This window comes from Telmatherina bonti, assembly GCF_933228915.1.
Source record: "Telmatherina bonti genome assembly, chromosome: 3".
Taxonomy (NCBI): domain Eukaryota; kingdom Metazoa; phylum Chordata; class Actinopteri; order Atheriniformes; family Telmatherinidae; genus Telmatherina; species Telmatherina bonti.
Genome location: NC_136621.1, coordinates 39,081,433 through 39,107,693, shown reverse-complemented (window position 1 = coordinate 39,107,693; position 26,261 = coordinate 39,081,433). Strand labels below are relative to the sequence as shown.

At 47.9% G+C, this 26,261-nt stretch overlaps 1 protein-coding gene across 1 annotated transcript in view; it reads right to left on the bottom strand.

Annotated features, from left to right (window-relative positions):
• Positions 1 to 25,439, bottom strand: part of evi5l (ecotropic viral integration site 5 like) — a gene marked incomplete at its 5' end in the record, with an annotated part of 32,675 nt that extends 7,236 nt beyond the window's left edge. The window contains 13 exons of the mRNA XM_079238263.1: positions 2,896 to 3,012; positions 6,918 to 7,058; positions 9,616 to 9,648; positions 10,860 to 10,913; positions 10,990 to 11,050; positions 12,868 to 12,965; positions 19,066 to 19,155; positions 19,234 to 19,377; positions 19,529 to 19,654; positions 19,799 to 19,873; positions 20,975 to 21,199; positions 21,506 to 21,695; positions 25,204 to 25,439. Of these exons, the coding sequence (XP_079094389.1) occupies positions 2,896 to 3,012; positions 6,918 to 7,058; positions 9,616 to 9,648; positions 10,860 to 10,913; positions 10,990 to 11,050; positions 12,868 to 12,965; positions 19,066 to 19,155; positions 19,234 to 19,377; positions 19,529 to 19,654; positions 19,799 to 19,873; positions 20,975 to 21,199; positions 21,506 to 21,695; positions 25,204 to 25,439 (1,590 nt within the window). The remainder of the gene's footprint in view (positions 1 to 2,895; positions 3,013 to 6,917; positions 7,059 to 9,615; positions 9,649 to 10,859; positions 10,914 to 10,989; positions 11,051 to 12,867; positions 12,966 to 19,065; positions 19,156 to 19,233; positions 19,378 to 19,528; positions 19,655 to 19,798; positions 19,874 to 20,974; positions 21,200 to 21,505; positions 21,696 to 25,203) is intronic.
• Between the last annotated feature and the right edge of the window lie 822 nt (positions 25,440 to 26,261).

Here is a 26,261-nt window from a genome sequence, read left to right as displayed (position 1 = left end):
CCACACAATTCACGCAATGTTAAAAACCAGAGAGAAAAGTGGCCTTTAGACTTAAAACATTCCACTGTGGGGGTGATCCGGACATGGAGGGGCAGAGTATTCCAGAGTCTAAGACTACAGAGAATTCCTTGTCTTAAGTCTCGTCTTCAGCTTGTTCCATCCTCCAAGAGAACCAAGAACTTCCTTCTTGTTCTCGAGGCTCCGAGAAGAAAATGACGTCATTTTGTTCTCGCGGACGCATTTGAAGATAGTTCTCGATGCATCGGGCTGGCAGAACTTTTTTTCTTGCGGGGCTCCGAGAAGTATCGTGTGATTGGTTGGACATGTGAGGTGGTTAACACAGAGAAAGCAGGAAGCGGAGTTGCTGCTTCCACGTTTTTCCTGTTGCAGGTAAAACGGATTGTTTTGATAAAACAGCTGACGTGGTGAGAAAGTACCAACATTTTTACATGTGGCGTTAAAACACTCGGACCCAGCTGCGTGCACGACCCGCCCTGCCGTGTGCACGAAGTTACTCGTTAAATATGAAACTAGAAAATCACTCGGAGAGTGGAAACCTCTGCCATGTTAAAAAATTGTTTTAAAACATTCCTGGATCCAAACGGTGATCCAGATCACCACCAGAATTTAATCAGTTCATTTTTAAATTTCCAACAACTCTTGGAATGTTTATAAAAATCCATCTGTAACCTTTTGAATTATCTTGAGCACAAAGACGCCGGGAAAAACAGAACCTCCTTGGTGGAGGTAACAACTGGGTTCATTGCACATAAAGCAGACATCCCCCCCCCCCCCCCGCAATGACCCCTCCCCGTTGCAGACCTGCTTCTCCTGGAGGAGAAGTCCATGTTGCCTCGGTTGCCCGTACCTGCCGATATGCTCTCTACAACATCAAGAGCATCAGACGTACCTGACAGAACACATGACTCAGCTGTTGGTTCAGGCTCTGGTCATCTCACGCATCGATTACTGCAGTTCCCTACTGGCAGGTCTGCCTGCATGCTCTGTTAAACCTCTGCAGATGATCCAGAACGCCGCAGCGCGTCTGGTTTTCAACCAACCCAAACGAGCTCATGTCACTCCGCTGCTAATCGCTCTTCACTGGCTTCCGGTCGCAGCACGGATCAAATGTAAAGCTTTGCTTCTGGCTTACAAAACAATAACTCAAACGTCTCCTGTCTACCTTCACTCCCTAATCCAGACCTACACTCCCTCTCCACAGCTATGTTCCACCAGTGAAAGACGCCTCGTGTTACCACCACAACGTGGGACTAAATCACCAGCCAGACGCTTTTCCTCTGTTGTTCCACGATGGTGGAATGATCTCCCAAACTCTGTCCGCTCTGCAGAGTCCCTGTCTACTTTTAAGACCCAGCTGAAGACTCAGCTCTTCAAGGAGAACTTCAACACAATATAGTATAGCTGTATTTGTCGGAAAGTTGGAGAACTTAGCCCGGTTCTTTGCTAAGTTCTTTCTTTATGGTATTAATTCTTTGTATTATAACATAGGTGATATTATGGGGTGGGAAGGGAGTAAACAACAAAAACAAACAAACAAAAAAAGCCTGAAGCACTTCATGCAAGGACCGGCGTCCAACTGGACAGTCCACCAGCACCTTCCTACGATGTCCTCTACTGTTTGATTTTGTGCTTGTGTTGTTCTCACTCAGATGTACTGATCTCACTAAAAGAAAAATATTCTGTATTCATTTCAGACGAAGTCGCAGTAAAGACGGGATTTATTTCTATCTATTCTGTCTTCCTAAAAGCGTTGGTGCAGCAGACGGAACTCTAATCCGTTCCCTCAAAGGAAAGATTAAATATCCAGAGATGTGGCGCATCCGAGACGACCAGCGGTTTTTAACATACTTAGAGCCGAAGCATCCGGGGCGAGAAAATGTCTGTTTAGATTACTTTTTATGGGAATAATAAAATAAAAGCATGTCTAGTTTATTCAATAGCAATGAAGTTTTATTGGAAATAAATGAACAGTTTCATTTCTTTCTGACGTTCTTTCACTCCCACTTCTTATCTAAAAAGCTTAAATGAACTGGTACCAGTTCATTTCCCAGTTCAGAACCGAAATGCATTACTCTGAACGTCAACGCTTCATTTTAACCCGCGGGAACGGAACCGAGATGCACAAATAAGCATCTTTCAGTGCACATCTTTACTTTTATTATTCCTTTTTATTCATTCGTCCCACCTCGGTCGCTGCGTTTCACGTCCCTGGACGTGGCGTTGGGGGTCACGAGACCAGGTCCCGTCAGATAAACATGGTGGGTGCGTTTGGACGGACAGAAATCTTAAATAAATAATTAAAGAGAAACATTTGACGTCCAAAGCAAACAACAACGAGAGTTTTAGAAGGAATTAAACTAAGATGAGGGCTTTATAAAGCCGAGGAGAATCCTCCGACCCTGAAGCAATGCCACATAGACACCCACCATAAGTCTGGTAAAACGTCGTCTGAGGGACAAAATATCACCAGATTTACAGCAAACATTCAATAGAAAAGATGTGCTTTTTGAAATATTGTGTTTATTTCTAACAGTAGTAGAGACGCAGCTTGTGTCTGCTCACCGTCCTTCAGTCTCGGGACCTTTATGTGCAATGTTTAGCGCTCAATGCTCCAGTTTACAGAGAGACTGGTTTCCATGGATCTAACTGGGAGGTTTTCTTCAAGCAATCTCCAGAAAAATGTAAAAATATTTGTAAAAGATTCTGGTGAAGGAGACCAAATAATAATTTTCATCAGCATCGAACGACGTTGGAGGAACGGGGAGGCAGAACATGTAAAACTCATAACTGGCACAGTTCAGCTGACGCAACACAATCTTTTTAACACACATGGCTGCTCGCTGTGCTCCGTGTCAACAGTTTTCTCTCACGCACCTTCTCCAGGTCCAGCACCTTGTCCTGCATTTCCTTCAGCGCTCCGAGCAGCTCGGCCTCCCGCAGACGGGACTGCTCCAGCTGGGTCTGCAGGTTGCTCACAAACGGCTCTGTGTACTAAAAACAAACATGGTGTCATTACACGAAGCTGCTAGTTCCTGATTTAACTTTAATATTTTTACTCTTTTACAATACATAAAAACACTAAACTTTTGTTTGGACCACGAGGATCTGCAGGAGATTTTTCTTTCAGTGTGGAGTTCTGATTCATTTTGTTGCAATTTTCCCAGTTTTTCACTTTCTTTATTTATTTATAATGAAAATAAACGTGATAAACTAAACTATTGTAAATGTAAACTGAAGGCTCATGTCAGGGTTTAGCTCAGGCAGTTACCACAGCTTTTTGTTTTTGTGTGTTTTATCCTAGCAGCAACCTCCGGCGGTTAAAAGTGAAGCATAAAACTGCAGTTCCCCCTTCATCCACTAGGGGCTCCAAAACAGAGGGAATCCGCATAGACTCCCATGTTAAAAAGACCAACTTCACAGCAGAAATAAACATGTTTACAGTAGAAATAAACATGTTTACAGCAGAAATAAACATGTTTACAGCAGAAATAAACATGTTTACAGCCTGGTACAAAATATTTTAGGTTTAATAGGTCAGGTTTACCTTCATGACAACTGTGGGGGAGCGAATTTTTTTCTAACTCGCCCGTTTAAAAGTAATTTAATCTCAAAATCTGGCATATTTAGGGGCGTGTCCTTTTGATTGACAGGTACCTGATCTCCCGCTGCAAGTCAGAAGAATGTAAAACAACCGCGGTTTTTAGCCGGTTAACAATGTGACTTAGCTTTAGCCCGCTTACCTCCGTTAGCTGGTTAGCTCCCGTTATCTCCGGGTTAGCTCGGTTAGCTCTTAGCTACAGAAAGCTCGGAGTTCGCTCGATGTCAATCATCCACCATGACACTCACAGCCCCCCTCTCAGCTCCACCTCTTTGCCCATATTTGTATTTTCCGGGCGAGATTACGCGCATGCCCCTGCCAAGATGGCGATGGTAGGAACCGCCCACCGAGCTTCAATTCAGCTCTTCAGAAACCTACGGGTGACGTCACGGAGGCTCCGCCCATCTTTTTATACAGTCTGCGGTATTGTCCTAGGATTCAGCCACTGTTCTCTAAGCTACGGCAGCGATCGGGCGGCAGCTCCTGCTTCATAACTCCGTTAGTCGGCTGCACCTTTGCCCCTGTGACTCAGAGCGTCGTCAGAAAATAGAAAACCACTGCAGATTTTCATGTCACCACATCAAGGTGAAACTACAAAGCTGAGAGCATGAGAGCAGAAACACACACAGCAGAGTGGAAAAATACTTTCCTATGAGGTAGAACGCAAACACTGAAAAATCAGGTACATAGCGTGAGTAAAAATGCTCGGTTTGTCATTCTGGGTTTTTCGCTCTTTGTTATCGAAGACAACTGTGAGTGTGTCTGGAGGTGTGTGAACCCTGGTGGGTGAAGGGTAACAGCAACATCATCATCCTCAGTTACATCATTTAGAGTTAAATCACAGGAAAAAAAAAAAAAAAGCGCCTCAGAAGTTTGACAAACTTGTTTTTGCCTGACATTTCAGGATGGCGCCGTATCTTTTCCTCGATCTTTACACCAACCCACACGAGCTGCTGAGCAAGTGTGTGAGTTTTAACAGAAAACTAGTGGTTAACGGCGCTGCCGATGCTTTCAGGAGGAATCCTGAATGAACACATGTAGAACCGCCGTCAGCACTTTGCTTCCATCCTTTCTGGAGAATCTAAAACGCTTGTCAGGCTTCCTGAAGCTCTGCAGCTAAACACGCTTCCAGTCCAGCTTTCCACCTTTTGGTTGCTTTTCTCCCTGAGTCTTCCATCATTCCTAATAAACCTTCAGGTCATCGTACAGAAATAACATTCTGATGACTCATTGACACCAATCACCTCCTGTTATTTACACTATGTGGTTCGTTCTGCACCCAGCTGCTGCTAAACACCGACCACGATGCGACAAAGACACACTACCGGTTATTATAATCAGTCTTTCTTCTGTTTTACTTAGAATGTCTTACTGCATGTCTTACAGCTTTAACCTAAAGTTTTATTATTTCTACTAACTTCTGTGTTGCACCATTATGCCAGGAAAAATAGCTAGTTTGTGAAAGTCTCACTGATAATGGGAATAAAAATGTTTCTGACACATAAAACAACTCCCTCCATAAAGCAATGTGTGAAAGCTATAAGCATAAATAACGATAATAACAGCAGTAATAACCATAAACTTCACCGCAAACACAACAGCAGCCTGGGATGTTTCAGCAGCATCAGGACAATTCCTTTAAAAAATCCTGGTATTTACAGTAATATTATTGTAACAGAGCTAAAATAAATCCTCACAGAGACCAACAGCGACTACGTAGTAATATTACGATATTAATGGGGCTAAAAGTGATCGCTAGCAGAGCTAAAACTCATCCTTACAACAGCTAGTCCCAGCTAACTGTGTTTACAAGAGTTTTATTGTTAAACTATTTAAGACTGACTTATAAACCAGTAAAACGTAGAAAAAGCTTCTAATGCAGCAGAATTAACAGCTAATTTCCACTAATTTCCTCAACAAAAACCAGCCAACATCCAACCTCTTCACAACATTTTATTTCTGTTCCTGTGGATCCACCTGATTAACCACCAAAACCCCAGAAACCATAAATCAGCAGCTGAATGTCCTGCTTCTACAGCAGCTGGTATATAAACAGCATCCTGTTCATCACATCAAGATGACACCTGACATGACGAGTTAGTGAGACACTGACATTTTAAAGTTGTGGTTTGCACACCTCTTTGCAAGCTAAATAAACTGTTACCATTAATGCTATCATGACACACAGGGTGCACATTAAGTCCCTTTACAGTTAACAGTTACTAAGACAGTTAATAAGGAAAAAAAACTTAGTGGGGAAAAGATGCATGAAAATCCTGATAAATTGTTTATTAACTGAATCGTTGCACCTGAATCTTAAATCAAATTGACAGAAACCTACGATGGCATTTGTCAAATGAACGTCATATAAATCAATGTAGGATGGACTTTTTATGTGTTTATAAGGTGAATATTACGTGTGTTTTGGCAAGAATCTGGCGATGTGATATTACAATATGACATAAATCAATACATTTAGGCAAGACAATAAACTGCCATTTTATTTATTTATGTATTTAACTATTCATTTATTTAATTCTTTCTTTCTTTATTTGATTTTTTTAAATTATTTATTTAATTATTCATTTATTTACTTATTTATTTAATTGTTTATCTATTTAATTTATTAATTTACTTATTTATTTATTTAATTATTTATTAAATTCTTTACTTATTTAATTCTTTTTATTGTTTATTTATTTAATTCTTTCTTTCTTTAATAATTTATTTATTTATTTCATTTTTTTAATTGTTTATTTATTTATATAATTCTTTATTTTTTACCTGGATTTTTTGGTAAGAAAAAACAAAGCTGTTACCAGCTTGACATCAGCTGACTGAATACTACAGAATAAATAATAACACTTGCTCTTTATTTACAATAAGATTAGTAAATATAATCTGCCTCATCAGTAAATAGTTCAAGTTTTCTTCAAGTAACATTTAACAAAATAAGTAAAGTTTAACTGCAACACAAAAACAAATGTTTGCATATCGATTCACTGATTTTAAATATGAATATTTTGTCAAACAACATATTGTGATATTTCAGCATATTGATATTTTGTCACACTCCCACTGAATATCCAACATTTTGTGATTATTGCCGGCTAAATAGCATAAAAACAGTAAAAGTAAAAAGACAGTAAAAATATGTTGTATTCTTCATGAAAGCAGCAACAACAACAGTTAAATAAGAAGATAATACTAAGGAAGCCCTGCAAACGATGACAAACGAAGCTTTAAAATGCTTCTTTCTGGATGAAAGTGGATGCAGCCGGTGGCGTCAGGGCCTTACCTTCTGCTGCTGCAGCTCTCGGATGGTGTCCTGGGCTTTCTCCAGGCTCTCGCTGGCCGCGCTGCACTGCTGCCTCACCACCGCCAGCTCCCGCTTGATCACGTAGTTCTCCTCTGCTTCTTGCGCTCTCGTCACCTGACCCTACGTCAGCGAGATGGACGTCAGACTACTGCGTCATGTTTTAACTTAACAAGCAGGCCATGCAAGGAGAAGGAATAAAACGGGGATAAAACGGTGCTTTCAGGGTCAGGAGGAACTTTACGTCACATGGTTTCTGTACTCTTGGGGAGGGGAGGGGGGGGCTGCAAACGTGTTAGATAACGCCACCGTTCCCACTGTCATAATAACTGAAATAACAGTTTTTTTTGTCTCTTGTGGTGTTTTTGTGTTTTATTCTGAATCAAATTATGGTTTTTATCCTGAAAGGAGCAACAGGAGGAAACATTTACTTTACTTCCTGACAGAAAGAAGCTATAAAACGGTCTAAAGGTGACGGACCCAGAGGGAAAGGGACTGGTAGCCAAGTGGTTTCAGAGGTGGACTGGAGCATGGCCTCCGTATCTTAACTGGGAGTTGGGAGAGTATGTCAGGAGGGTTGCCAGACAGTTGTAAAAAATACAGAAGTCAGCATTTATCAGATAAACGTTGAGGTTTGTTGAGGTCGGCGTTAATGCAGAGAGATTTGTGTCCTTTACTTTAACACATCAAGGCACAAACAACAAAGTTCACACCACAGACTGTATATGAAAGATGGACGGAGCCTCTGGAGGTTAAAAGTGAAGCCTCTGTGGAAGTGCATAAAACTGCAGTTCCCCCTTCATCCACTAGGGGCTGCAAAACAGAGCAAATCCCCATAGACTCCCATGTTAAAAAGACCAACTTCACAGCAGGAATAAACATGTTTACAGAAGAAATAAACATGTTTACAGCAGAAATAAACATGTTTACAGCAGAAATAAACATGTTCACAGCAGAAATAAACATGTTTACAGCAGAAATAAACATGTTTACAGCAGAAATAAACATGTTTACAACAGAAATAAACATGTTTACAGCAGAAATAAACATGTTTACAGCAGAAATAAACATGTTTACAGCAGAAATAAACATGTTCACAGCAGAAATAAACATGTTTACAGCAGAAATAAACATGTTTACAGCAGAAATAAACATGTTTACAGCAGAAATAAACATGTTTACAACAGAAGTAAACATGTTTACAGCAGAAATAAAGATGTTCACAGCAGAAATAAACATGTTTACAGCAGAAATAAACATGTTTACAGCAGAAATAAACATGTTTACAACAGAAATAAACATGTTTACAGCAGGAATAAACATGTTTACAACAGGAATAAACACGTGCACAGCAGTAATAAACATGTTTACAGCAGTAATAAACATGTTTACAGCAGTAATAAACATGTTTATGGCAGTAATAAACATGTTTACAGCAGAAATAAACATGTTTACAGTAGAAATAAACATGTTTACAGTAGAAATAAACATGTTTAAAACAGAAATAAACATGTTTACAGTAGAAATAAACATGTTTACAGTAGAAATAAACATGTTTACAGCTGAAATAAACATGTTTACAGCAGAAATAAACATGTTTACAGCTGTTCATCTTAAAACTCCTTGTCAATGTTTCTAGTTTCTATTCCATTATTCTGTGTGAGATTGAACAACATACTCCTTTTTGAGTGATTTATTTATTCATTATTGTATTTATTTTTTGTTATTACTGTTGTAATTCTGTTCATCTGTAATCTCTAGGAATGTCAGGAATGTGTGTTGTGGTGAAACCAATGTAAGTAAACAAGGGGAAAAATAATTGATTAAAAAAGAAAAAACAAAATAATAATAATAATAAGAAGAAGAAGAAGAAGAATAATGAGTAAACATAATTTATTCTCATATTGCTCTTTACACTATTGCCTTTTTTATAATACAATACTGTGACATCAATAATTCTGAAATCCTCGCTGTGTGATTCCTGTGTCTTACATGGCAGGAGTGTGGAGAGCTGTAGGAGCAAGTCTGTCTCGTCTTGTTTGTATCTTAAACATTGTTTTGTGTATAATTTGTGTAATTGTTGATTATGATGTGTTGTATGTTTTTGGACACTCTCAAAAACGACATGCTACATCTCACGGGGTATTCCATAAAATAAACAAGACGGGGTTAATGCATCCGACGGCAGTTCTGCAGCCGGCTCTGGAAGAGGATGGAGACTTTCTGCCATGTTGAGCCGTTCTCCCAGCAGAAAATAACTCCTGAAAACTTTTCCTGTTTGCTCTTTCTAATATTCCTGAGACCACGTGTGAAGAAGGGGGTTTTTTAGCTGTGCTGCAGGTCTGGATGTGGATTAGTGAATGAAAAAGTCAAGTTTCTACTGTGGAATAAAAGCCACATTACAACTTTTCCAAACCCTCCCAACCTTTTCAGGTTTTAAAACAAACGGTGAGGCGAACATGCCGCATGCAGGAGCCGGACGGTCCCATGACGTCCTAACTTCATGGCTTTTACACGACATGCACTGAGGGATTACGCAACCGGCCTGCGGACTGAGCAACAATAAATAGTCTCATGCACGTTTGGTCGGGTTACTGGTGAACAGCGGTGCAGGAGGGGGGAGGGGGGGGGAGGACAGAGGTTAGTGAGGTCTGTGAGAAAGTGGTTCACAGTACTCTACCTGTATCAATCTGTCTGCCAGAGCGGCGCTCTCCTACAGCGCAACCCGAGTGGAGAGCAGAGGATGAAGAGAAGGGATGAAGGAAGTGAAGAACAGAAGGATAAACCATGAGAAAACCCCCAGGGGAGGAGGGGAGGGGGAGAGGGGTGGGGGGAGGCGGAGAGAGGTGGGGGGCATTTAGGGGAAGACAGAAATAAGAAAACAGGTTAAAAACCAGAAGCAGAGAGATGTTTGTGGGCAAGAGAAGAAGAAAAAACATTTCACACATCGAGTCTGTAACGGCAGAGAGCTGCAGGAGAAGGAAACACACACACACACACACACACACACACACACACACACACCTATAAATAAATACACAAGCTCATCATTATGCAGTAACACACACTTCAGTCCGTCTTGTTTAGCTGGTTTAACTCTGCGCTGGTCAGAAAGCGTCTATCTGCCGTGTGCACTGGGAACATGTCTAACCGCTACTGGGATCGCCGTGGCAACCGCAGCTTCATCATCCTCAGCGTGAGAAGACGAGACGGTACTTTTCTCCAGAGAAAAACCAAAGAGTGTTTCACCCGGAGAAGCAGACGAGCCGTCGGCTTCATTTGATCCACTTAGTTTCTGTTATTTAGTCCCTTTTTATTGTTTTTTAGGATATTTTTTATCTTGTTTCTACTCTTTAACTTCAGTGTTTCCTCGCGAGGATCCTCCACACGTTGCCATGGAGACCCCCCTGCCTGGGGTGGTTGCAGGGGTTGTGGCGGTGGCGCGGCGGAGCCCCCCGCCTGCCCTTATTTGGGTGGTCTCCATGGTGACGCGGCTCCTGGTGTGAACACGGCTTCCTCTCCTCAACCAGACGTCTATCCTCAGATGTTTATCTCCAGTCGTGTTTTTAAAAGTCTCGGTTAAAGAAACAGAAACTAAAACTGAGGGGTGGGGGGTGTGCAGGTGTGTGTGACCGGACTTTAATGTTTTATACCCGAGTGTGTTTTATATTTAATCGATATTTGCTTTTATTATTTCCTTTTTATGGTGTAAAAAGGCTTATAAATAAAGTTTGATTTGATTTCTAACATGTAAGCATGGAAGCTGCAGGTTCTACCGTTCATCCCACAGTGTGTGTCTGGAGTCACACCTTCCTGGTGTTCCCTGAGAGCTGCACACACTCCCTGTCGCCGACTGAAACACCTGAACTGCTTTCAGCCCAGAAACATGAATAAAACCCGACATGAGGTAAAAACAGAACTCACCTTCTCTAGTGTCTCGATCCGCTGCTTCAGCAGCCGGTTTTCTGTGCGTAACCTCTGAACACAGACAGAAAAGCAGCGATTTAACCAAACAAGTCGGAATTAATCCGGCAAAAATAAAAGAAACACACACCTTAATCTCAATCTGCTCCTCCATTTCCTTGTTCTTGATGGTGGTGTATTCTTTCTCCAGTCTGAACATGAAACCAAAACAAAAACATCAGCAGTTTTTCTCAGCATTATTCATCCATCAGCCTGTCTGTACACCAGGGCCCGACCGATATATCGACCGATACTATCGGCCGATATATCGGTCGATATGGGGGTCCAGGGTGATATCGGCTATTGGTAAGAAATTGCCGATTTTTTATTGATTTATTTTTGTCATATATTTGTTTCTGCATCTCATTAATGAGACTGCCCAGTTAAAAATGTAATTGGGCTACTTATCCAGCAGATGGCGCCATCAGCTGGATTAGTAGAGGGGGCGGGGTCATCCTTGCTCATGGCTGCCTACCGTGGAATCCGAGACGGAGCAAACCGACACGGAAAAAGATAGCAGCTGAGGCTAGTAAAGTCAGGTCTGCTCACCAGCATTTTATATTTTTAAGTTGAAATGTTAAATAAATAAACACAGTTATGTTTTTCTTCTTACATTCTCTCCAAACTTGACATTGCGTGCCTCGTGGCCGCGCTGTGTTTAAAGCTACGATAATTCTTACCTTGCTAAAAGTTTAGCATGCACAAATAAAATGTGAAGCATAGCTGTCTAAGTGCATAAAAGCATCGTAACTGGTGTGTTTTTAGTGACATAAAGTTAACGTGTTTCTTTCTCTCACTTAAAATAAGTGTAGTCTTCATTAAACGGTTAATACTCTGTTAATACATCCATCCACACGCTGGGTTCTACTGTTACTGCAGTAGTAGTGCAGTACATCACACCATGCAACATTTTCAGGCCCAAGCATGATTAATATTATATACAATAAGAAAGATGTTGGCGACGTGCCATTTACACAACTTCTGAATACTTATTGTTATTAGTGGAGCAATGGATCATCATTGATTTGCAATCTGTCTGGATCAGTATCTACCAGGGCTGTGACGATACACTTTTGTCCCGATTCGATTAAATTCCGATTTTTTTGGTGCCGATTCGATTTAAATTGTGATTCTCACAATTCTTTCATATTGCTAATTTTTGTAGATTAAAAGCAAAAAAAAAGGTATAAACCTTTTTTTGTTTTGCTCGTCATTTTTCTTGATTTCAATTGGGAAAAACACAGTAGCCAGACATCATTCTGCTGTAATGCCCAAGATGACAAGTAAAAAGATGACCAAAAATGACCAAAATTTTGTGATGGATTATATTTATTTATTTGAGAAAAAAAATTAAATTGTGAAGCAAAAAGATCCAGATTTTTTATTTTTCGATACGATTTTCCCAACCCGAGTATCTACGGTTCGGCACACACGTGATCCGGGGATTGACATAAAAAAAAAAAAAAGAAAGCTGCGCGCATAATCGTTCCACACAAGTGCAGCGTGGTCATGGCGAGCGGAGGAACTTGAACATGTGTGGGAACTCTTTGGTTTCCCTGTCGGATACGATGAAGAAGGAAAGCGGTCGGCTGATAAAACAGTGACGGTGTGTCGATTTACATTTTTTAAATCAGTGAATAAGTCAGATGGTTCATGGTGTCTAACAGGTAGATATGAGTTTAAGAATGAGCTTAGAATGTCGGGTTTTAGTTTTGAGTCATATTTTTTCTGGTGGATGGATTTATCGGCCATTATATCGGCTGTCGGCTCTAAAGTCTTTATATCGGTAACGGTATCAAAAAATCCATATCTGTCTGGCCCTACTGTACACGTCTGGACCGAAGCATCCAGAGGGGGGGTCTAACCCCAACCCCACCACACAGCCTGGATGTTTCAGTTGGAAGAGGAAAACACAGTTTGACCTGTGTGTGTGTGTGTGTGTGCTGTTGAGGAAGCCTCGTGTTCTTACTTCTTCATTCTCTTGGGGTTGTATTTGACCTGGTAGGCCCTGAGGATCAGCTTGTCGGGACAGCTGTCAAACTGGTGGGGGATCACCTTCTGGAAATGCTGGAACAGCCGGAGGGAAACACACGCAGGAGAAACGCTTCTTAGTGTTTTATGTAGAGACAAACAGATGTGTACTCAGATCACAGGTCTTTATCCCCGTCTGCACGTCCCCCGACGTACAGAACCTCCAGTCCCCGTCAGGACAACTTCCTACATGTAGCATGCGAAGCGTCCACCCCGCGTCTAGTCCGCACGCGTCCGCCCCGCGTCTAGTCCGCACGCGTCCACCCCGCGTCTAGTCCGCACGCGTCCACCCAGCGTCTAGTCCGCACGCGTCCACCCCGCGTCTAGTCCGCACGCGTCCACCCCGCGTCTAGTCCGCACGCGTCCACCCCGCGTCTAGTCCGCACGCGTCCACCCCGCGTCTAGTCCGCACGCGTCCGCCCCGCGTCTAGTCCGCACGCGTCCACCCAGCGTCTAGTCCGCACGCGTCTAGTCCGCACGCGTCCGCACGCGTCCGCCCCGCGTCTAGTCCGCACGCGTCCGCCCCGCGTCTAGTCCGCACGCGTCTAGTCCGCACGCGTCCACCCCGCGTCTAGTCCGCACGCGTCCACCCCGCGTCTAGTCCGCACGCGTCCACTCAGCGTCTAGTCCGCACGCGTCCACCCAGCGTCTAGTCCGCACGCGTCCGCCCCGCGTCTAGTCCGCACGCGTCCGCCCCGCGTCTAGTCCGCACGCGTCCGCCCCGCGTCTAGTCCGCACGCGTCTAGTCCGCACGCGTCCACCCAGCGTCTAGTCCGCACGCGTCCACCCCGCGTCTAGTCCGCACGCGTCCGCTCAGCGTCTAGTCCGCACGCGTCCGCTCAGCGTCTAGTCCGCACGCGTCCGCCCAGCGTCTAGTCCGCACGCGTCCGCCCCGCGTCTAGTCCGCACGCGTCCGCCCCGCGTCTAGTCCGCACGCGTCCGCCCCGCGTCTAGTCCGCACGCGTCTAGTCCGCACGCGTCCACCCAGCGTCTAGTCCGCACGCGTCCGCCCAGCGTCTAGTCCGCACGCGTCCGCCCCGCGTCTAGTCCGCACGCGTCCGCCCCGCGTCTAGTCCGCACGCGTCCGCCCCGCGTCTAGTCCGCACGCGTCCGCCCCGCGTCTAGTCCGCACGCGTCCGCCCCGCGTCTAGTCCGCACGCGTCCGCCCCGCGTCTAGTCCGCACGCGTCCGCCCCGCGTCTAGTCCGCACGCGTCCACCCAGCGTCTAGTCCGCACGCGTCCACCCCGCGTCTAGTCCGCACGCGTCCACCCCGCGTCTAGTCCGCACGCGTCCACCCCGCGTCTAGTCCGCACGCGTCCACCCAGCGTCTAGTCCGCACGCGTCCACCCAGCGTCTAGTCCGCACGCGTCCACCCCGCGTCTAGTCCGCACGCGTCCACCCCGCGTCTAGTCCGCACGCGTCCACCCCGCGTCTAGTCCGCACGCGTCCACCCAGCGTCTAGTCCGCACGCGTCCACCCAGCGTCTAGTCCGCACGCGTCCACCCAGCGTCTAGTCCGCACGCGTCCACCCCGCGTCTAGTCCGCACGCGTCCACCCCGCGTCTAGTCCGCACGCGTCCACCCCGCGTCTAGTCCGCACGCGTCCACCCCGCGTCTAGTCCGCACGCGTCCACCCAGCGTCTAGTCCGCACGCGTCCACCCCGCGTCTAGTCCGCACGCGTCCACCCCGCGTCTAGTCCGCACGCGTCCACCCCGCGTCTAGTCCGCACGCGTCCACCCAACTGGCGTCTAGTCCGCACGCGTCCACCCAACTGGCGTCCAGTCCACACGCGTCCACCCCGCGTCTAGTCCGCACGCGTCCACCCCGCGTCTAGTCCGCACGCGTCCACCCAGCGTCTAGTCCGCACGCGTCCACCCCGCGTCTAGTCCACACGCGTCCACCCAACTGGCGTCCAGTCCACACGCGTCCACCCCGCGTCTAGTCCGCACGCGTCCACCCAACTGGCGTCCAGTCCACACGCGTCCACCCCGCGTCTAGTCCGCACGCGTCCACCCAGCGTCTAGTCCGCACGCGTCCACCCCGCGTCTAGTCCACACGCGTCCACCCAACTGGCGTCCAGTCCACACGCGTCCACCCCGCGTCTAGTCCGCACGCGTCCACCCAACTGGCGTCCAGTCCACACGCGTCCACCCCGCGTCTAGTCCGCACGCGTCCACCCCGCGTCTAGTCCGCACGCGTCCACCCAGCGTCTAGTCCGCACGCGTCCACCCCGCGTCTAGTCCGCACGCGTCCGCCCCGCGTCTAGTCCGCACGCGTCCACCCCGCGTCTAGTCCACACGCGTCCACCCCGCGTCTAGTCCACACGCGTCCACCCAACTGGCGTCCAGTCCGCACGCGTCCACCCCGCGTCTAGTCCGCACGCGTCCACCCCGCGTCTAGTCCGCACGCGTCCACCCCGCGTCTAGTCCGCACGCGTCCACCCCGCGTCTAGTCCGCACGCGTCCACCCCGCGTCTAGTCCGCACGCGTCCACCCCGCGTCTAGTCCGCACGCGTCCACCCCGCGTCTAGTCCGCACGCGTCCACCCCGCGTCTAGTCCGCACGCGTCCACCCAGCGTCTAGTCCGCACGCGTCCACCCCGCGTCTAGTCCGCACGCGTCCAACCCGCGTCTAGTCCACACGCGTCCACCCAGCGTCTAGTCCACACGCGTCTAGTCCACACGCGTCTAGTCCACACGCGTCCACCCCGCGTCTAGTCCACACGCGTCCACCCCGCGTCTAGTCCACACGCGTCCACCCCGCGTCTAGTCCACACGCGTCCACCCCGCGTCTAGTCCACACGCGTCCACCCAACTGGCGTCTAGTCCACACGCGTCCACCCAACTGGCGTCTAGTCCACACGCGTCCACCCCGCGTCTAGTCCACACGCGTCCACCCCGCGTCTAGTCCACACGCGTCCACCCCGCGTCTAGTCCACACGCGTCCACCCCGCGTCTAGTCCACACGCGTCCACCCCGCGTCTAGTCCACACGCGTCCACCCCGCGTCTAGTCCACACGCGTCCACCCCGCGTCTAGTCCACACGCGTCCACCCCGCGTCTAGTCCACACGCGTCCACCCAACTGGCGTCTAGTCCACACGCGTCCACCCAACTGGCGTCTAGTCCACACGCGTCCACCCAACTGGCGTCTAGTCCACACGCGTCCACCCCGCGTCTAGTCCACACGCGTCCACCCCGCGTCTAGTCCACACGCGTCCACCCCGCGTCTAGTCCACACGCGTCCACCCCGCGTCTAGTCCACACGCGTCCACCCCGCGTCTAGTCCACACGCGTCCACCCCGCGTCTAGTCCACACGCGTCCACCCCGCGTCTAGTCCACACGCGTCCACCCCGCGTCTAGTCCACACGCGTCCACCCCGCGTCTAGTCCACACGCGTCCACCCAACTGGCGTCTAGTCCACACGCGTCCACCCAACTGGCGTCTAGTCCACACGCGTCCACCCAACTGGCGTCTAGTCCACACGCGTCCACCCAACTGGCGTCTAGTCCACACGCGTCCACCCAGCGTCTAGTCCACACGCGTCCACCCAACTGGCGTCTAGTCCACACGCGTCCACCCAACTGGCGTCTAGTCCACACGCGTCCACCCAACTGGCGTCTAGTCCACACGCGTCCACCCAACTGGCGTCTAGTCCACACGCGTCCACCCAACTGGCGTCTAGTCCACACGCGTCCACCCAACTGGCGTCTAGTCCACACGCGTCCACCCAACTGGCGTCTAGTCCACACGCGTCCACCCAACTGGCGTCTAGTCCACACGCGTCCACCCAACTGGCGTCTAGTCCACACGCGTCCACCCAACTGGCGTCTAGTCCACACGCGTCCACCCAACTGGCGTCTAGTCCACACGCGTCCACCCAACTGGCGTCTAGTCCACACGCGTCCACCCAACTGGCGTCTAGTCCACACGCGTCCACCCAACTGGCGTCTAGTCCACACGCGTCCACCCAACTGGCGTCTAGTCCACACGCGTCCACCCAACTGGCGTCTAGTCCACACGCGTCCACCCAACTGGCGTCTAGTCCACACGCGTCCACCCAACTGGCGTCTAGTCCACACGCGTCCACCCAACTGGCGTCTAGTCCACACGCGTCCACCCAACTGGCGTCTAGTCCACACGCGTCCACCCAACTGGCGTCTAGTCCACACGCGTCCACCCAACTGGCGTCTAGTCCACACGCGTCCACCCAACTGGCGTCTAGTCCACACGCGTCCACCCAACTGGCGTCTAGTCCACACGCGTCCACCCAACTGGCGTCTAGTCCACACGCGTCCACCCAACTGGCGTCTAGTCCACACACGTCCACCCAACTGGCGTCTAGTCCACACACGTCCACCCAACTGGCGTCTAGTCCACACACGTCCACCCAACTGGCGTCTAGTCCACACACGTCCACCCAACTGGCGTCTAGTCCGCACGCGTCCACCCAACTGGCGTCTAGTCCGCACGCGTCCACCCCGCGTCTAGTCCACACGCGTCCATCCAGCGTCTAGTCCACACGCGTCCATCCAGCGTCTAGTCCACACACGTCCACCCCGCGTCTAGTCCACACACGTCCACCCCGCGTCTAGTCCACACACGTCCATCCAGCGTCTAGTCCACACGCGTCCATCCAGCGTCTAGTCCACACGCGTCCATCCAGCGTCTAGTCCACACGCGTCCACCCCGCGTCTAGTCCACACGCGTCCACCCCGCGTCTAGTCCACACGCGTCCACCCAGCGTCTAGTCCACACGCGTCCACCCCGCGTCTAGTCCACACGCGTCCACCCCGCGTCTAGTCCACACGCGTCCACCCAGCGTCTAGTCCACACGCGTCCACCCAGCGTCTAGTCCACACGCGTCCACCCCGCGTCTAGTCCACACACGTCCACCCCCCGTCTAGTCCACACGCGTCCACCCAGCGTCTAGTCCACACACGTCCATCCAGCGTCTAGTCCACACACGTCCACCCAGCGTCTAGTCCACACACGTCCACCCCCCGTCTAGTCCACACGCGTCCACCCAGCGTCTAGTCCACACACGTCCACCCAGCGTCTAGTCCACACGCGTCCATCCAGCGTCTAGTCCACACGCGTCCATCCAGCGTCTAGTCCACACGCGTCCATCCAGCGTCTAGTCCACACGCGTCCATCCAGCGTCTAGTCCACACGCGTCCATCCAGCGTCTAGTCCACACGCGTCCATCCAGCGTCTAGTCCACACGCGTCCATCCAGCGTCTAGTCCACACGCGTCCATCCAGCGTCTAGTCCACACGCGTCCATCCAGCGTCTAGTCCACACGCGTCCATCCAGCGTCTAGTCCACACGCGTCCATCCAGCGTCTAGTCCACACACGTCCATCCAGCGTCTAGTCCACACACGTCCATCCAGCGTCTAGTCCACACACGTCCATCCAGCGTCTAGTCCACACACGTCCATCCAGCGTCTAGTCCACACACGTCCATCCAGCGTCTAGTCCACACGCGTCCATCCAGCGTCTAGTCCACACGCGTCCATCCAGCGTCTAGTCCACACGCGTCCATCCAGCGTCTAGTCCACACGCGTCCACCCCGCGTCTAGTCCACACGCGTCCATCCAGCGTCTAGTCCACACACGTCCATCCAGCGTCTAGTCCACACACGTCCATCCAGCGTCTAGTCCACACGCGTCCATCCAGCATCTAGTCCACACACGTCCATCCAGCGTCTAGTCCACACACGTCCATCCAGCGTCTAGTCCACACACGTCCATCCAGCGTCTAGTCCACACACGTCCATCCAGCGTCTAGTCCACACGCGTCCATCCAGCATCTAGTCCACACACGTCCATCCAGCGTCTAGTCCACACACGTCCATCCAGCGTCTAGTCCACACGCGTCCACCCAGCGTCTAGTCCACACACGTCCATCCAGCGTCTAGTCCACACACGTCCATCCAGCATCTAGTCCACACACGTCCATCCAGCGTCTAGTCCACACACGTCCATCCAGCGTCTAGTCCACACACGTCCATCCAGCGTCTAGTCCACACACGTCCATCCAGCGTCTAGTCCACACACGTCCATCCAGCGTCTAGTCCACACACGTCCAAAGTGAGACGAGGATCTTCTGTCTTGTGGCTGAGACTCGCTGCCGACCTGCGACATGCCCTCCATGTCCAGCTGGATGAGGTCCGTCTGGTTGTACTGCAGGATGGCCAGACCCACACGGAAGATAATCTCCAGGCCCTGCAGAGAGGTCAAACCTTCAGTATGTCCGCTGTGTGAGGGGATGGAGAATTTATGGATTCATCAAATGTTTCCTACCTCATACATGAAAATATCAAAGATGCGTGTTGCGACAGGCAGAGGGAGGAAGGTGAGGAAAAGGGTGAGGAACCAGGACGAGGCGTACATGGACGTATGGAAACTCTGAGAGCGGAAATGGACGTTCAGCTCTGGAAGTTGCTCCTGAGGTGTAAAAAAAAACAGTTCAGAGGGTCACATGACGAAGCTGGGCTCCGCAGGAGGCAACAGAAAAGGAACTGATCAAGATGTAAAGAAATGCGATGCTGCCTCCTAGTGGACAGAAAGCCACACTGCAGGTAAGGATGGCCTTTACCTGTAGAAGATACTCAAACTGGTATATGCAGAGGCCCAGCTCGGCCATGCTGGGCTTGAACAGCTCCCTCAGACGATACTCCTGCATCAGACGCACAAAAACACAGAACGCCTCCTCCTCTGGCATCTGGGAGGAGGTGGGAACAATGAGTGGCTCCTGTTTACAGCAGAGGGCTGCAACATTCTGCAAGTCTCCTCAAGAGGCAACTTATCTAAAATCTAGTTAGACTAGTTCTAGTTCAGCTCGGATCAGTAAATAACTCCTGATTACCTGCATTAGGAGCAAGCCAACGATGAACGCACTGCCTTGGCAGTAACCCACCTCCCGATCCACCAGAGAGTACGCCTGCAAAACACAAACATTTACTGTTTTCCTCCAGCTTTCTGCTGTGTTTCAAGTATTTCTTTCCAACTTAAAGCAGTTTAAACGTTTGGAACAAGATTAGGTTATTTCTATCAGAGGTTTTGACTTGTTTGTAACAGTTTGGAACAAGTTTAACCCGTTTCCATCTGGTTTCAGGCATTTATACGAGTTCTTGGCCGTTTAAAGCAGTTTAAACTTTTGTAACAACATTAGGAAGTTTCTGTCTGGTTTCAGTCATTTCAAGTAGTTCTTGACAACTGCAAGCAGCAAGACGAGCAAGTCACCAGAAATCCCTTCGTTTCCTGAGCAGACAACCGACAAACCGGCCGCCGTGGCGCTAAACGCCACATTTTCACACGTCTCAGGGACACGTGGCGGGTTGTTGGGAGGAAAACCTCAATCAGGGGGCAGGAGTGATGTCCTGATTATTAGGGGTGGGAAAATCGGATCGAAAATCTGGATTTTTTTGCTTCACAATTTTTTAACAAAAGATCACATTTTTTTTCTCCAAATAAACAAAAATAATCCATTATAAAATATTTGTCATTTTTGTTGTTTTTATTGATCTTTTTACTTGTCTTCTTGGGCGTTATAGCAGCAGAATGATGGTCTGGTGGCTGTGTTGTTTTTTCCTGATTGCAATCAAGAAAAATTACAAAAAAAAAAAAAAAAGTTTTACACATAATTTTTGTTTTTAATCTACAAAAATCAGCAATATCAAAGAATCGTGAGAATCACAATTTAAATTGAATTGGGACAAAAACATATCGTCACAGCCCTACTAATCAACAATCCACTTTATAATAAATACAACAAACTATATTTTAATATTATTGCTTGTTAAACAAAATATGTGACGAAGTTAAAAAAGAAAAGGTTTTCAGAAAAAACCTCAGTAGAAACTTTTAAATGGAATTAAATAAAAACAACTGAGATAAAAACGCGCTAAAAGTTCTAAATAAATAAGCACAAAAAGACACTAAATCACCTGAAACGATAAAAAACTGTTTAACCAACGAATATGAAGAGTAAATAATTCAGCTTCTCTGTTTTTTAGGAGATTTCTTGACAGATTTCCGTCACCTTCATGACGTTGAAGAGGACCTCCTGCCCCAGGCTGTCCTGGCCCTTGAAGAACTCGTGCTCGGGGTACGTGCGGGCGATGTCTCTGCGGATGAGCTTCTCGCAGGGGGAGGACATCTTCAGCAGCTCCGAGTACTGATTCTTCACCGGCATGTCGGTGGCGTTGCCCAGCAGCTGCCAGACGATGGCGCGGAAGTGATGGGGGATGCCCTTCCTGATCAGCTCCTGAGCAGCACAGAAACACATTTCAGACACGCAGGAGGAGCACGCAGCAGAACTCTGATAAAACAGATCTTTTCTAAATATTCAGGATGCATTCAGCATTTTAGGATGGAAATCTGCAGACATTTTGCAGGCAGTCGGTTCATTTTTGCACGTTTTCTCCTCCTTTTGGCCAGACTTGTTGGTGCTGTCTCCTCTCACATCCATCTTCTTCCCCCTCCAGGGGACAACGCAGAGGAAGGCCGGTGCATAGCAACCAAAAACACCGCCGTCGTCCTCACAAAACCACTACAGTTTCCCCTCACCCACCTTTAGAAGCTTGTCCTTCTTGCGTCGCCACTCCTCCCACTCATTAACAATGCGGCCCCATAAGATCCAGGTGTCTTCCTCCAAGTGCGACAGGTTTGAGGAGGCCGAGGAGCTGGACACCAGCGAGGAGCCGCTGTTGCGCCGCGAGCCGCTCATCGATCGCATCGACTTGGAATCAGCCTCCAGCAGCCTGCGAGGAGACATGCACAACCAGTTGAGATGCGATGTGACAGTACTCTTCAGTGGAAGTGGGGAAGTCTCGTCTGTTAGGTCTTCATAGCCGCAGCCCACCTTTCCCATCTTATGTTGGGTCAAAGGTCAGCTCATTTTCCAGGTGTTTTTATTCTGTTTTCCTTGTGGAATAAGCAGCAACCTCCAGCGGGTAAAAGTTAACCGATGTGGAAGTGTATAAAACTGCAGTTCCCCCTTCATCCACCAGGGGCTGCAAAACAGAGCGAATCCCCATAGACTCCCATGTTAAAAAGCAGAAATAAACATGTTTACATCAGAAATAAACATGTTTACAACATAAATAAACTTGTTTACGGCATAAATAAACATGTTTACAGCAGAAATAAACATGTTTACATAAAAAATAAACATGTTTATAGCTGAAATAAACATGTTTGCAGCAGAAATAAACATGTTTACATAAAAAAATGAACAATGTTCAAAACAGAAATTAACATGTTTACAGCAGAAATAAACATGTTTACATCAGAAATAAACATGTTTATAGCTGAAATAAACAGAACAAACTGGTACGTCAGTTTAGAGCTTGTATGTTTCTCACGTCACACACACAGCTGTTTGTCCATTTAGAGACACCGTAGTAAAAATGGTGGCAGCTGCTTTGTATGCGGACCCACAATAAGTAGAAATTAATGGTTTGTTCTGAGAGAATAAAAATGATTTCAGTGAAGTCATTAGATACGGATAGAAACAGTTTTTAATGATATATTAAGTCTTTCTGTGACTGAGCTGGGATTTAGTTACACGCTGCACCTTTAAAACCAGTTGTGACAATAAGAAAAAATGTTTTTATTATCACTCATTTTAAGCCTGAACTTTGGAAAACTGGAGAAAAAAGTCAATTTTGTAATCTGAAGTCTTTATTTTGGCCTTTTTATGTTTAGTTTACAACCTGACATGTTGAGGTGAATACAGCGTCACATTCTAGCTAAACGTCATGTAAATAATTATTTAGAGCCGAGTGTGGCCGGGTGTTTAACTGATTCACATCCAGCTAGTTTCCTAAGTGTTTATTTACTGTTCACTCCCTCCAAAATAGTAATTACCAAATGTCGGCTGATGTGGCGTGACGAAGCACGGCGAGCCTCTTCTCATTCTGTCTGCTGGCGCTACAGTAAAACACGGTACCGGGAGCTGGACACGTGATTACGTCATCATTTGCAGTGAAAACGTACTATTATAAAGCAGATAATAACTGTGCAGAACTCTGAATTCAGTTTCCTCACAAAGGCGCGGCGTGGTGGTCAGGTGGTTAGCGCTGGTCTGAAACCTGACAGGAGCCTTTCTGCAGGGAATTTGCATGTTTCCTCTCTGTGCGCATGTGGGTTCTTTCCAGGAACTCAGACTTCCTCTCGACATCTTAAAGTATGCATCACTAGCTTAACTGTGATGGACCAGCAGCGACCTGTCCCTCCTGTCACCCGCTAGCTGCTTGGATGGGCGCTAGCCCCCATGTGACCCTGAACTGATGGTATCAATAACAATTCCTTTCACAGCCACGCATAAACCACATCACCGTATGAGCAAATCACCTGATAACAATTTGACGTGCATGTAAAATAGCTGAAGTCAAGCTGAAGAAAGTGTTCTGAGGAGTTCTATTTAACGCTAGCTGCTACTCTGACTAAAACAAACCGATAAAATCCTTCACTTGAGTTGTCATCAGCTCACCATGCTGCTGACAAATACGGAAGAAGAGGCTGAAAAATAAGAAAAAGGCTTGCGAATGCTTCTGCAGATCACACCTGACCACAGTTCATCTTAAACTGTTTAAACACTGAAAGGACAGATGGCTGCAGTACATCAACAACACCGCGCTCACATCTCAGCATCTTCAGCCTGTAAAGGTCCAGCATGACATGTATGCTGCATCCAGTTTCTGAGACATCTGGCATCACTTTATGGTAAAACATTTGCTCAAAATCCCATAAAACACAATCTGATTCTGTCCCTTAACGGTCACCAGAAAGCAGAAGACTTTTACATAATCGCATGGTAATAAGTGGTAAATACTCCTAAAAATGTGTTATTTTATAAACAAAAGCCAAACTTTTCTTTGGCGGTTAAAAGTGAAGCCTATGCAGAAGTGTATAAACTGCAGTTCCCCCTTCATCCACTAGGGGCTGCAAAACAGAGCAAATCCCCATAGACTCTCATGTTAAAAAGACCAACTTCACAGCAGAAATAAACATGTTTACAGCAGAAATAAACATGTTTACAGCAGGAATAAACATGTTCAGCACATTTATGGACGTGTCCTTTTGATTGACAGGTACCTAATCTCCCGCTTCAAATCAGAAGAACGTAGAACAACCGCGGTTTTTAGCCGGTTAACAACGTGACTTAGCTTTAGCCCGCTTACCTCCGTTAGCTGGTTAGCTCCTGTTATCTCCGGGTTAGCTCAGTTAGCTCTTAGCTACAGAAAGCTCAGAGTTCGCTCGATGTCAATCATCCACCATGATGCTCACAGCCCCCCTCTCAGCTCCACCTCTTTGCCCATATTTGTATTTTCCAAATGAGACGACACGCATGCCCCTTCCAAGATGGTGATGGTAGGAACCGCCCACCGAGCTTCAATTCAGCTCTTCAGAAACCTACGGGTGACGTCACGGAGGCTCCGCCCATCTTTTATATACAGTTTATGGTTCTGACTCGTATGATGGGACATTAATGAAGTGCAGGTATGACCAGCAGCGTCTCGAGGCTGAGAAAGCCACGCAACCGCTGCCACCCTTCACAGCGCTGAGAGCTACCATTCTGCAAGTTTTACATGCATCTCTTCTGAATCACATGGCGGAATTCCCTCATAATGTCATTCAGCTCTGATTCGTCAAAGAAGGACAGGAGGACATTATCAGAGGAAGAGAAGAGAGAATAAGAGTCAACATCAGACTGACTTTTACTGAGTGGAGAGAGCTCGGAGTCCAGCTAGCATGCAGGACGGATGCTGGATTAGCTGTCTTTGGGGGTTTAAGCTGAATGTTCTGACGGTCTGCCAGGACGGCTGTGATTCTGACTGACAACGTCTGTAACTACTGGTTTTAAATAGGCGGCTTGTTGGAGCTCAGTCACTCAGCTCTGGTTTCATCCTGACCTCCTGTTGACGTGGTCTCTCTGAATCTGACTCATCTTTTCTGGGGTTTCTTCATTTTCTCTCAGTAAACACGGAGTTAAATCTGTCAGCGAATGGTTGGACACCCCTGATGCGTGTCTACTGCTGGACCCCAGGAAGAAAAGTTGCAGTTTGGTTTCAGCTGATGGAGATTCACTAAAACAATAAACGCTGTTTTACTGGTGTATTGAATGACATTTTCAGCGTGACAGACCCGTCGCCATGATGAACAAACTGCAGATGATAAATGATGGACCCGTCTGCAGTAAAACTCCGTTTTCAGATCACTGAGCGGCAGCAGCTTTGGTTTCTCAGCAGATAATGCTAATCTTACCTGTTTTGCTCCTCCAGCTTTGCCAGCAGCTCCAGCTCATCGGGACTCAGATTCTCAGAGTCTGCTGGGGAGTGTGCCGGTGCTGACAGCGCTGCATCGTGGGAAGAGGAGTCTGGGCTCAGCACGGGGCTGCCTGTTGATGGGGGGTCTTGGTCCATGCCGGGAGGGGTAGAGGAGCAATCCAGCTGAGCCCCGCTGGAGTTCTCTCTTTCTGGGCTGCTGCTGGGGATAGACATGGTGTTGGGGTGGGGGGGCGTGACGCGGTGTGGGTGTGGTGGGAGGGTCTCCCTCCTCAGTCAGCCTGGCTGTCGCCTGATCGGGACGCTGGCGGACCCTGGAGCCGATATGATCAGAAATCTTCAAACCTGTCATGAACAGAAAAGAGAAAAACTCGAAAAAACCAACAAACACAGATGATTTGCTAAACTGTAGACGTGTTGCGTGTATGGATGGGAATCAGGGCGGGATTAAAAGTGCACAGACCCCTGGGCCCACAGTGTTCAAGGGGCCCCCTTCCACACTGCAACATTGGGAAAGTTGTGAATGATACACTGTGAAACAACATTTCTAACATCTCTCAGCCAAAAGTACAAATAGCAACACACTATTGGTAGTTGTGTAACTATCTTTTCTGTACATTTTGTTTCATGGCCAAACTGCTGGTGTTAGCCCTATGTGGACCCCAGATGGGCCCCAGGTGGGCCCCTGGACCCATAAGTCCCATTGGATAATCCGGCCTCGATGGTGATCCTTCACGTATTCATGCATCATGTATGTTGTATTAAACTCTCACAGCCAAAAAATGATAAATATGCTATGAATATTATGGAAAAAGTAAAAAAAAAGTCAGCTGACATAAAGCCTGCAAAGGATTCTCAACAATATGCTTCCTAAATGCCTATCTGTGAGGTCCTCTTTTCTCCGAGTTGCAGCGTTCTGGAGCGACGTAGCTCGGAGATACAAACCTGACGCCAATATAAAATTAAAGCCGCAAGCGGCGTCCATCAGGTCCGAGCCTCATGCCTTACCCCCCCCCTCCCTTCTCACAATGCAACATG